Source organism: Macrobrachium nipponense, chromosome 24 (assembly GCF_015104395.2).
Source record: "Macrobrachium nipponense isolate FS-2020 chromosome 24, ASM1510439v2, whole genome shotgun sequence".
NCBI lineage: Eukaryota > Metazoa > Arthropoda > Malacostraca > Decapoda > Palaemonidae > Macrobrachium > Macrobrachium nipponense.
The window spans coordinates 23814902-23828328 of NC_061091.1; the positions used below are offsets into that span (position 1 = coordinate 23814902).

At 38.4% G+C, this 13427-nt stretch overlaps 1 protein-coding gene across 1 annotated transcript in view; it reads right to left on the minus strand.

The window, feature by feature from the left end:
• Positions 1 to 13427, minus strand: part of LOC135205517 (ribonucleases P/MRP protein subunit POP1-like) — a gene marked incomplete in the record, with an annotated part of 122013 nt that overhangs the window by 23516 nt on the left and 85070 nt on the right. The window contains 2 exon segments of the mRNA XM_064236260.1: positions 3235 to 4004; positions 5340 to 5561. Of these exon segments, the coding sequence (XP_064092330.1) occupies positions 3235 to 4004; positions 5340 to 5561 (992 nt within the window).

Sequence of the window (13427 nt, forward strand, 5' to 3'; positions counted from 1 at the left end):
TGTTTAGTTTACGTTTTTGTTTTTAAATGTGTCTTTTAGTATTTTTAATATTTTAAGTTTGTAATCATTGTGCAACTTTTAAATCTCAAATTCTTAGCTTTATTGTAATTTATTTTATGCTATCTATTTTGTACAGCCCTCGAAAATGTAATGAAGACATTACGAAACGTCGGGAATAAATTGACCCTTTTATCAAGTCTTTATGTCCTTCTCCTCATTGATGTATATCCGGCTGTGGCCACCGCTGTTTGGATATATATATTATAAAATATATAGATATATATATATATATATATATATATTATATATATATATATATATTACTTATATATATATATATATATATATATATATATATATATATATATATTATATAATATCACACACACACACACACACACACACACACATATATATATATATATATATATATATATATATATATATATATATATATATATATATATATATATATATATATATATATATATATATATATATATATATATATATATATATATATATATATACATATATTATATATATATATATATATATATATATATATATATATATATATATATATATATATATATATATATATATAAAGTAGCGCCGAAAGTCTTTACACCCAGTGCAATTTAGGCAAACGCATACACACGCGCACCTTCTTCGACCTGTAAAGGAATGCAAAAATTTAGTAAAGATATTGAAATGGAAATGTGTCAGTTTACCTTAGACTTTCTAGTATTTGGTAGCACCAAATTTGTTCTCTTTAGCTGCCTTCAGCCGTCGGGGAACACTTTCAATGAGGTGCTGACAGATCTCTGGTTCGATACTGTTCCAAGCAGCGATGATGGCGGCTTTGAGTTTCTCGATATTGGAGCAGTCAACCTTCTGCAAACGTTTTTTAATGATCGACCACAGATTTTCTATGGGACTAAAATCAGGGGGAATTAGGGGGCCAGTCACTTAAAAGCTCCACCACCACAATCCTGCAACCAGTTCCTAATCAATGGCGTTGTGTGGCACCGTGCGCCGTCTTGCTGAAGAATTGAAGCACCTGTCTTCTCAAAGCTCCCTCTAAATATTCATTTAGCACAACGTAATAAATGTGCTGGTTCACTCGTTCATTATTTTCAAATATACACAATTCCCCAACTCCCTCATAACCCATAGAACCCCATACCATCAAAGTTTTGGGAAACTTTTCACGAGGACGAATAAGTTTGTCACTGCACTTGTTAAGAGGCGGGGACTTCGCCAAACTTTCGTTGAGGTGCTTGCCGAGCAATGGAATGTGGATTCGTCAGTGAACAACACTTTTTTCCAGTTATTAACGTCCCATTTACCAAATCTATGAAAAAAAAAACTTTCGTTTCTTAATATGGGCGTCAGTTAGCTTGCTCTTCTTAGGAGCCACAACACTCTTGAATCCCAACTTGCATGACAAGTACGTCTGTAAAGCACGTACTTTACACTTTCCTAAAATTTCAGGGTTTTCTTCCCTGAATTGACGAGCGCTGTGTGAAGGATTAAGCTCTGCTTCCCTTCTCAGTAGCGAAATAGATCGTTCAGACAGCAACGGGGGCCTCCCAGACTTCTTGGCGGGAAGAGGTACCTCTTTCTTCCCTGACGCCTTGTACCGCGCAACATGTTCTGAACTGTTCGACGCTTCAAATCCGTCTGCCGCACAATTTCAGCGGTATTTAACCCTAATTCAAAACACTGAATGACCCTTACACGATCATCCCTAGAAGTATAAGGACCCACCATTACGCATAAAGGCACAGGGATTGGCAACACAAGGGCAACACCACGAGACGAACAAATCCTGACAGGAGTGCCAGCAAAAAAAACCGACTTACACCACGGCTAATGAGCTACTGATCAGTTATTGTTTCCTTAATCAAGGACACAGTGGAAACAATAAAAGGTGCCAATTAGTCATTTTTCTCTCAGGCATTTTCCGTGACTGATATGGAGGATTCTTAAGACGCTGAAAGTCTTTGCGCAGCCTTCAGGGGTGCAAAGACTTTCAGCGCCCACTTTCTTTATATATATAATTATATATATTTACCATTCTTTATATTTCAACAATTTTGAAGGAATTCATTCTATTCTTCACAAAGTAATAGTAATATATATAAAATATATATATACATATATATATATATATATATATATATATATATATATATTACATACATATATACATATATATATATATATATATATATATATATATATATATATATATACTATATATATATATATATATATATATATATATATATATATATATATATATATTATATATATATATATATATATATGATATATATCATTATAATATATATATACATATATATATATATATATATATATATATATATAGATATATATATATATATATATATATATATATATATATATATATATAACATATAATTATTTATATTATTTACCATTCTATATATACAATGAAGGAATTCATTCTATATTCTCATATCAGTATATATATATATATATATATATATATATGTCATATACTATATATATATATTATATATATATATATATATATATATATATATATATATATATATATATATATATATATATATATATATATATATATATATATATATATAGATATATATATATGTATAAGAATAGAATGAATTCCTTCAAAATTGTTGAAATATAAAGAATGGTAAATATGAAGAATTAAGCTGCATAGAGGAACTGGCAATTTCTCTCTTTCTCCTTTCCTTTGTAAAGTTTATTATTGTCATATCTCTCTTTCCTAAAAACATACAAGGCATCATACTGGAGCTATCAGTCAAGCAGAGGATAGGGAAAACTGTTGGCTATGGTACTTCCTCCCATTCAGACAACAGCGTGTATGTACTGCACGCAAGTTAAATCAGTTTCAAGTTAAAAGCCTTTTAGTTCAGTACAGTATAAATACACAGAATTTAAAAATAAAAATATAGCAAAAATATAAATGAAAAGTTTATTTACCTTTGTTAAATAAAATGGAAAATGGTATGCGAAAAGCGGACGAACAGTAACTATCTTAAATTGCGGACAAACATACATATTTTAATTAAATTGGCTGACCCTCTTCAGTCTGCCCTATCTGATATCCCGATTAATGGGGTCTGGTATAATGGGGGTCGACTGTACAAAAATAAACAAAACAATAATTGAAATCCACCATTTACTTACTTTAATTCGGTTATGTTCACGTTTCAATTCTGCTCGCTGTTCCTGCTGACTGTCAGTCTGAATTGGTTCTACAACCTCATTCTTAATTTTCTTCTCGATGTCCTCTTCTCGTGGTAAACAAATCATGGCAGAAGGCTCTACAGAACCTTTCTCATCCAGAATTATCTTCACTTTCACCAAGCACCCAGGTGCTGACCGTTGCAACTCTTCATATTTACTCAATTCCTGTTTTCCTTTAATTTTATCAGTACCTTTACTTATCACATTATACTCCTGAAGACTCTCATTAATTTCATCCATGACAAGATCTACAGATTCTGCTGGGCTGTCATTTGATGCAAATTCCTCAGGGCATTTCTGTTTCCCTTTGTTACGTCTCACAACATCAAAAGCATCACCTACACAATTAGCTAAATATCTTAAGAGGTCAGGATTTCTCAAAACATAAATATTTTGTGTACCCTTGTTCCAGTCTTGCACTAACCTCACCCATGGGCAGCTAAAAGGATACTGAATATTCAATTTGATATAATTGTATCTACAGGAAGGGGGCCTTTTAAAATACTCAACCCGTCTTTCTTGTGCAATTATATCTGAATAATAACTGCCCGAGGGAGTATCTGGGAGTAAATTTGGGGTTTGTGGAGTTAAGAACTCCATAAGAAGATTTGCTTCTGCTTGCTGGCCAGCTGCAACCCCTCCATTTAATACAATGGGTAACCACACACTCATGCCCCAACCTGAGCACACTATAACATCCAAACCAGAACCTGAAAGAATTCAAGCAAAAGATTAACAGGCACCATCTGAAATTAGACAAACCAACTAAATCATAAAAGCTCCACCTCACCTGAAAAATTATAAATGCATGATACTGAATTCTCCATTAATTTTAAACTCGACACAATAATGTTGTGCTTTACAAAGCAGTTTTACTCAAGATCCCCTAAATATCCAGTATTTGTTCTATGGGGGTTTCTCTCATTATCAAGCTTTGGAATTCTATTGTGCTTTTCATTTTTTCCATGTTTTCTACATCTTCCATCTTTTATATTTCCTTTAGAGCAGAGCCAAACTCTTTTTCTGTATTTTTCCAACAAGGTTTTAAAACAAATATATTTCAATCTGCTGATCTTTGCACAAAAAAAAAAAAACCTGTGACAGCTACTTAGGAGGCCCAAACTTCCTTTGGTAGATCATTTGGTCACATGGAACTTGTTGCCAGGCTGAATGGAAATTTGCCCAACAATATTCTTAATATATTTTAGGTACGAGGATTACTGCCTAAAACAAAATTAGACAAAAATACTTTCAATGACTCTCACTGATAATCCATAAAGATCATGTTATGACAAACTGCTATCATCAGTCTGAGTCTTTTACTACTGCAGTTTAGCTACCATCACAAGTTGCTTCAGCCAAACAGACCATACAACTGCTAATGATGTGATTTGTCTGTCATTCTGTACAGACAATGTAATGAAATACAATATTTACAGCATAATGTAACCTTTATCTACCATGCTTGCATTCAACCATATGACAACCTTTAACAATAAACTAGCCCATCATTGTTCCAATTTATAACTATTCTTATTTATAAATAGTCTAACCAAACCACCAGCTTCAAGCAAAAATTTAGATTGCATCAGTTGATTAGTAGCCTTCTTAAACAAACTATACATTATTGATAAACTGGGTATACTTGTTGTGACTTCCTTAATTGGTATAGTGGACCACCGCCTATTCGTGGTTCGGTAGAAAGTATATCCTCATTATTCACAGAAAATTTGCCTATTCGTGGGTATTCATCATACAGAAATATTTTCATATTATTTGTGTGACTAAATGCACTTTTTGTGATAAAACTATTAAAAAACTCAGGTAGTATAAACAATTTTTGCAGGGTCTTTTGATGTTTGAACTATTAAAATAGGGAGTTAAAAGAGTTTTTAGAGAGGTGTCAAGTATTCGTGAAGTTTAGTTATTTACAGGGGGGTTGTGGTATGCATTCCCCCAACAAACATTGGGTGTCAACTGTAAAGAGTAGTCTGTGATAGCATTATTAAGAAACTATCTTTTTTTGGTGGTAAGGTTTTACTTACCATATCCAATTGCATGAGTACTTGGCCTTGTGAGTAAAAGTATTGGTAATTTTGATTCCTCAGGAATTTCAGGTAAAGCAGACCCTGGGACTAACAGTTCAGCTCGGCGTTTGTTGACTTCACAGTCCGGTTCCTTGGATAAAGATATTGTGTCCCTTATTTCACTTGAATACAAAGGGCTGTCTACAGGCCAAGGTATACTAGCAAATGAATTGTCTGCACCTGAAAGCAACAATAAAACACTTTACCACTACTATCATTCAACAATTACCTATTAATCACATCTCTCTACATTTATGACCAAATTCTACAATACAAGTGATTAACAAAGAATTTTACAAGAATGCCTAAAAACAAATACGTACTGTTGCAACTGATGTTTAGTTGATGCCTTCATTTTTTTTAAATGTATAGTATTTCAAAATGCTAATACCAGACTTGTTTTTCATTTCATAATTCAACAATTTCATGTGCATCCAAAGAGCAGTGTTAGCTCAAAATTACATTATAGCAGTCAAGCAAAAATGATATTCTAATAATAAAATAAGGTTTCACATATACTTACCAAACAATTACAAAGCTGTAAGCTTTCTTACCTGGCAGTCGAAAATTCAAATTATCTGGCGGCACTGCCATCATTCGTGTAGGTGATACAAGTCCCGCCCACTTTTGGGAATACCAAGTACTGCTGAGCTATCTATTGTTAATTCACTGAGCCACAGCATCCATCTGTGGGGAGGAGGGAGGGTTATGATTATGTAATTGTTTGGTGAGTATATATGAAACCTTATTCTATTATAAAAATATTTTCACATAAGTGACTTACCAAACAATTACAAAGCTGAATCCATGTTACCAGGAAGGTGGGTAAATAGACAGCTTATGAGATAAAGACAATAATAATATGCTCACATTATATAATGTTTGCAGTACCTTGCCTTCTGAGAGAGCAGCTACAGTTGGGTACTGCCTCTGGTTAGCGCTCTCATCACCTGTAGGATATGTGGCAATAATCGCCAGGATCGTCCCTAAGGGTGGGATTTTGTAACCATGGAGGTTCACCGATGGTTAACAAAAATCTAAATTTTGCCCTTGCCCTGGGCAAAGACCAGACAACCAATCCACAAAACCATCACCTACACTAAAAACACAATAAACCACAACCATAACCATAAAAAATTGGAGGGTAGTTCGGGTACATTGTACCCCCAGGCTTCCCAATAACTCGACAACCTTAAAAAATACAAGGTGAGGAGATAGTAGAGGGGAAGAGGTCCCCCTATGCTTCCTCTCCCAACACCATACCAGCTTTAGACAACAGTCCCAACCTATAACAATTTTCAAACACAGACTCTACGTCCTTCAGGTAATGTGATGAAAAAACCCATTTCAACCTCCAGAACATCATTTGCAGAATGGAGGATAGAGACATTTATGTCTAAATGCTAGAGAAGCTGCCACTGCACAAATTTTGTGCACCTTCACTTTCAGTACGTTAAGAGTTTGATATTGTACTTGCGCATGAGCCTCCAAAATCAAGCTTCTCAGGAAGAAGGAAATCCTCTTAACGTCTCTGTCCTAAGTAGATAGTGTTTAATGGCTCTGACAGGACATAACATATGTTCCTCCTCTTCTGCTCCCACTATGTCCATTAAGTTCTTTATCACAAAAGAGCGAGGCCATGGATTTGATGGATCCCCGTTCTTCGCTAGGTATTCTCTAACAAAAGAACACACTACATTACTCTGAGAGAACCCGACCTCTTTCCTGATAGCCTGCATTTTGCTTACTCTACCCGCAGTAGCTAAGGCAACTAAAAACAGTCTTCTTCATTAGATCTCTTAGGGAAAAAGAATTTAGTGGCTTCACTATTTTTGAGGAATCAAAAGATTTAATAAGTTCGCTGACATCCTGATTGTTCGAGACATCGAGGCCTCTATGTTTTAAAAACTGAAGAAAGCATAGGCCTATAACCTTTAATAGCTGAGGTGGACAGCTTTCTATAGAGTCCCCCAGAAATAACAAGGAATCTGTGATTTCTGTTATAGAGGTCGTAGAAGAAGAGATGTGACGTCTGCACCACATCCTAAAAATTCTCCACTTCGACAGATAGAGCTTGGAAGAAGAACTTCTACATCTCGCAATAGCCTCTGCCACTCTCTGCAAAAAGCCTTTTGCTCTGACAAGGCTCCTGATAGTCTGAATCCTGTCAGGGCCAGAGCAGACAACCCTTGGTGATACCAGTCAAAGTGGGGTTGCCTGGGGAAGTCCACTAGGAACTTGAGTATGTCTGGGAACCATTCTTTCCTGGGCCAGAACGGGGCCACAAGTCATCAACACAATCCGATGCAACTGTAACTTGTTGATGACTTCTCTTATCATACCAAAGGGGGAAATGCATACACGTTGAGGCCCATCCAGCCAGAAGCATCGCATCTGTTCTCCACACCAGCGGGTCTGGAACTGGGGAACAGAAGATTGGAAGAAGATTGTTCCTTGAGGTGACGAAGAGATCTATCACTGGTTTCCCCCAACAATCTCCACAGATCTCGGCAAAATCTCTCGTTTAGAGTCCATTCCATCGACAGAACCTGATTGAGTGGCTCAGCTTGTCTGCCAAGACGTTCATTTTTTCTTGAACAAACCTCAGAAAAAGTGATCTTGTACTCATTCGCTCAGAGAAGGAGGTCTTCTGCTATGCTGTTGAGAGAGAAAGTGTGTGCCCTTCCTTGTTTTTAGACATATGATAACGCCGTGGCGATATCCTCGTAAATTGCTACCTTTCTTCCAGCGACTAGAGGAGCGAACGCCTGTAAACCCAGAAGAATCCCCTTCAACTCCTTCACATTTATGTGTAGGGTCTTCCCTTGTTCCGTCCAAAAACCTGAGGCTCTCCTCTCTCCTAACAGATCTCCCCATCCCCTGAAGAACTCTAGGTCAGGGTTCAACATGACTAGGGAAAGTCCCTCCTGAAGTCTCTCCGTCAACAGCCACGAACGAAGATCTGACTTGATCTCTCTCGTTACGAAGATCTGACTTGATCTCTTTCGTTAAAGGAAAAACCAACGAGTCTGATTGCGTCTTCCAATTCCAATTTGCTTTGAGGAAGAATTGGAGAAACTTCATGTGGAAACGGCCTAAGGTTACGAAACTCTCCACTGATGTAAGGGTTCCGAGGAGACTCATCCATTCTAGAGCTGAGCATGAAGGGCGAACTAGAAATTGTCGTACTGTTTTTAAACACAACTCTATCCTCTTTGGGGAGAGAAAAGCACAAAAAGCTAGAGACACCAGAACCATCCCTAAATAGGGAATCCTGTGAGTCAGAGACAATTGGGACTTGAGATTTATTTGGATTCCCAGTTGTTGAGTCAGATTTAACGTCCTTTCAAAGTCCTTCACACACTGACGACTGAACTTGGATCTCTGAAGCCAGTCATCCAAATAAAAGGCTGCATTGATTCCCGTCAGTGTAGCCATTTTCCCAGAGGAGTAAGAATCCAGGTAAATACATGGGGAAATGTCATTAGTCAAAAGCAGAGGGCTCTGAATTGAAAAACTCTCCCATTGAAGACGAACCTCTTCGAATCTTGATGAAATTTCGTCTTCTGAACATACGTAGAAATTCAGGGCGCTTATGTCTAGTACGGGTCTCCAACCCCCCGACATCTTGGGGACTACAAAAAGTCTGTTGTGAAAGCCTGGGGAGTTCTTGTCTGGTACCTCTTCTATGGCCTGCTTGCTGATAAGCACTTCTACTGTCTTGGCTAATGCCAAAGTTCTTCCTGATCCCTTTGAGTATGCTGTCAAACAGATAGGCACATTGGACAGCGGAGGATTTTGAACAAATAGGATCGCACATTCTTCTCAAAGTACTTGGACTACCTACAGCTCTACTCCTCTCAGACTCCATTCCTCCCAGAAGTAGTGGAGTCTCATCCCTACAGGTGTGTGAAGGACCTCCCGATTACTTATCTGTTGACTTGCAGGGGGGCTTCTTGGTGGACGTGCTGGCGCTCGCAAGTTAGTTCTCAGTCTGCTCTGCATTCTAGTTTTACCCCCTCGAAACAGGTGTTTCTGAGGAGGAGAGGCTTTAACTCCTGTAGTGGGAGGATCCTTCGGGCATCTCGCTGACCAAGTCAATAGGTCATTGGTCGATGTCTTCTCTAGATCCAACAATACCTGTTGAATAGTCTCTTCTGGGAACAGGTGGGACTTAATAATGGGAGAAAACATCAACGCTGATTTCTGATTCGTCGCTACTCCTCAGGACGCAAAAGAGCACCACAGCTCCGTCTTTTTAAGTATTCCCATTGTAAAGAGGATGGCTAGTTCACCTGATCCATCTCTCACGGCTTTGTCTGCGCAGGAAAAAACATTAAGCCAGTCCGTAGAAAACTCCTCCTCCAGAGACTGACACTCCTCTATTTTCCTGGCTAATGCTGCAATAATCCAATCTAAAAAACTTAACACTTCAATCACCTTGAACAAGTTGCAAACCAGGTGATCAAAGTCGGGGGAGGAGAACATTACTTTCGCAGCCGCAAAAGCCGATCTTCTGTTAGCATCCACTAAACCCGAGAAATCCCCTTGAGAGGAGGCAGAGACTCCCAAGGAAGGAACTTCTCCAGTCACGTAAAACCGATGTCTTCTTCTGTACTTTAGAAGGGGGATAGGCGAATGAAGCTTTACCCGACTCCCACTTCTTTGCTAACCACTCATTCGACTCTTTGAACACTTTCTTGGCCAACTGAGAAAGGACTAACTTCAGCATTCCTGAAGATACTACTTTCCTATCCCTCACGAACATAGAAGGTGGGGACGAAGGCGATGCTGGTTCAAAGAAGTCTGGATACGTAGAGAGTAAAAACTTTGAAAGACTAGAGTAAGCCGAAGACTTCGACTCCTGCTCCTGTTCTTCTTCCTCAGATATAACTGATGACAACCCATCTTCCTCTCCTTTAGGGGCTGTCACTTCTTCATGAACCCCATAAGCTCTTGGAGTTGATGCTTGAAAGGGCCAAACGGCAACTCATTTCCCAAAGGCCCTCATCTCCCAAAGCGCTGGTCTTCGGAGTCTCAGAAGTAGATGTTGAAGCAGTGGCAATCAAACAGATCTTCTTAGAAGACGAGCGACTAGCAGCCGAAGAGCTATGAGCTGCAGGAGGCAAATGAGTCAAAACTCCTTTCGACGTGTTACGAAGGGAGTCGACAGCACGAGAACGCAGTGCTACTCAGATCGTGACAGTGCTCGCGAGCAACAAGTCTGAACTATACTCTCTAGAGACGACTGATGATACTCCCGAAAGGCCTGTGCAGGTGCAAAACTGCAGGATGATTGGGGACTCCCCTGCTCCCTAGACTTCTTCACTGGTGGAGTTGTACAGTCCACAAATGCGGCATGCCTCTTTAAAGGTCGCAACACTGCAGCATTCCGCAATTGTCGCCTCTTTTCAGGCGACGATACATCTGATTCAGAGGAAAACTGCATCTCACTAACGTCTACTCCTTTCCAATGGCATTTAGTCGACACCCACAAGTCGACAGGCTCGACAGTCGGCAACTGCCTGTGGGCAAACAACCCCCCCCCCCCCCCCCCCCACTCCCCCCCAAGTCTCTCCTTGACCTCCAGTATGTCTTCTCCCAGGTGCAGGAGAGCAGGACAGTGACCTTTCTCTAGGAGAAATGGGAGGACAGACAGCCACCTCCTTGGACACAACACTGACACTTGGCACAACACTGATCTTTTCACTCACTCGATTTTTTCACAAAAGTATGAAAAGACAAACCTAAATCCATCATGGATTTAGCCAAAATTTTGAACTTCCTTTTCATTTTGGACTCTGGCAATGGTGTTAGGATTGGAAGCATGGGCTATCTGGACTAAAGTTGTTGGCAATGAAGTAGGAGAACTATCAATAGGAGACATGTTGGATAAAAGAGGGGAAGAAAGACAAGGCTTCTTCGCCTCTAAACCCAAGAGTTGTCTCAACATGTCTTACTCCCAGCTCTAAGAGCAGATTTCCTCTTCCTATCTTTTTCCATCTTCTCTAAATGAGACTTAAAGGTCTTCCACCCTTGCTCACCTAAATCCTGACACTCAATGCAAGTTAGATCTTAGCTACATATTTGTCCCCTACACTTTACACACTTGGATTGCTGCAAAACCTAACTGACGACGAACTAGAGTCCGATATTCTAAAGCTAAACTTTATTTAGCTAAATGAAAGCTAAAGAAGCAGCTAAACCAGAAAACCAAAACCAAATTGTACTTCACTAAATACGATACAAAATCACACGATGGCGATGAAAAGTTGACTGCAAAAAAACACCGATGTTACTCAGTGGCCAGCAGAAAATGAATTGACAATAGTTAGCTCAGCAGTATCTGGTATTCTCAAAAATGGACGGGACCTGTATCACCTACACGAACGATGGTAGCGCCACCGCCGCCAGATAATTTGAATTTTCGACTGCCAGGTAAGAAAGCTTGCAGCTTTGTAATTGTTTGGTAAGTTACTTATGTGAAAATCAAAACTATTACTCTACTGCCACATAACAAAAGAAAAGCTTGAAAAAGGCATAAGTATGGTCCTGAAACCAAACTTCAGTTCTTATCAAATGCAAACCTGACTCAAAGGGGAAGAGACGACCACAGCCAGGCAACCCTGATTCAAAGAGAAAAGCAAATAAAGGGTATCTAGCTAGGAGCTTGCCAACTGTTAGTTCAGCTACAAGCATATTCTACAACAGAGGTTGTAGAAATTGCATCTCATAATTGTGGAGATTGAGAAGGTACCTGACATACTACCAAGACAAGCAATTACAATCAAGATATTACTGTCCCCTAACACAAGATCTAGAGTCAAGACAATAGCAGGTTATATCAGAGTAATTTGGGATGAATGTTAAAAAGCACTGGGTCTGTTGCTGTTTTATCACAGCATGTACTGGAGGAACATACAAATGAATACAGAGCAACAGACCAAGAATGTAAATGAAAACAAAGGGAAGAAGGCAGTCAAGAAATTCATCATTAAGTATGCATTAGTTTAAGGAGACCAATGAGTCAATTCTACTTTTCATAAGGCTTGCCCAAAGGATTTACTCTTAAGAAGTTGTGCAGGTAGGCTGTGAAATAACCAATGGGAATAGATGAACAGTAAAAGGCAAAAGAAAAACTGTAAAAAAAAAACTCAATAACAGGTGAATACACAAATAAATTATTCCCAGCTGTAGCTAGAAAATATGATCTTGAAAAAATACTGACTTGTAACTGTAAACAAGTAATATCAAATAACATCATAAAACTGCTGGATGTGAAATGAAATCAATATCAGATTCTCTATACTTGGCCCAAGCAGACCACAGCTATGTAAATCATGAGTCAGATCCATGAGGCCAATAGTATAATAAATAATTATGTACATAAAAGATAAAATTCTGATAAAGGTCATTACAGTTCCAAGATATAGCAATAACAAATAAAAAAAGTGAAAGATATACATCAAAACACAAGTGCTAAAATTTAAAAATGAAAAATAACTACTTTAAAAACTATAAATATGATATTGTTAGAATACAATAAAGTTTTGTACATACTTACCCGGCAGATATATACTTAGCTTATGTCTCTGACGTCCGACAGAAATTCGAATTTCGCGGCACACGCTGCAGGTAGGTCAGGTGATCTACCCCCCTGCCGCTGGGTGGCAGGAATAGGAACCATTCCCGTTCTAGAACCAGATTTTCTCTTCCACTTGTCTCCTGAGGGGAGGCTGGGTGGGCCATTCATCGTATATATCTGCCGGGTAAGTATGTACAAAACTTTATTGTATTCTAACAATATCATTTTTGTACATGCAACTTCCCCGGCAGATATATACTTAGCTGATTGACACCCTTGGTGGTGGGTAAGAGACAACTATTTACTGAATAGACAGGTAAACAACATACGTTGTAGGTAATAAATAAATAAAACCTTGGTTCCTACTTGTTCAGGCAGAAGATTCCATGGCTAATGCCTAGGAATCTGCTTCGCCTCAAGAGTCTCAGCGAGGATGTGACCTATGGCTAAGAGTTCTTGTG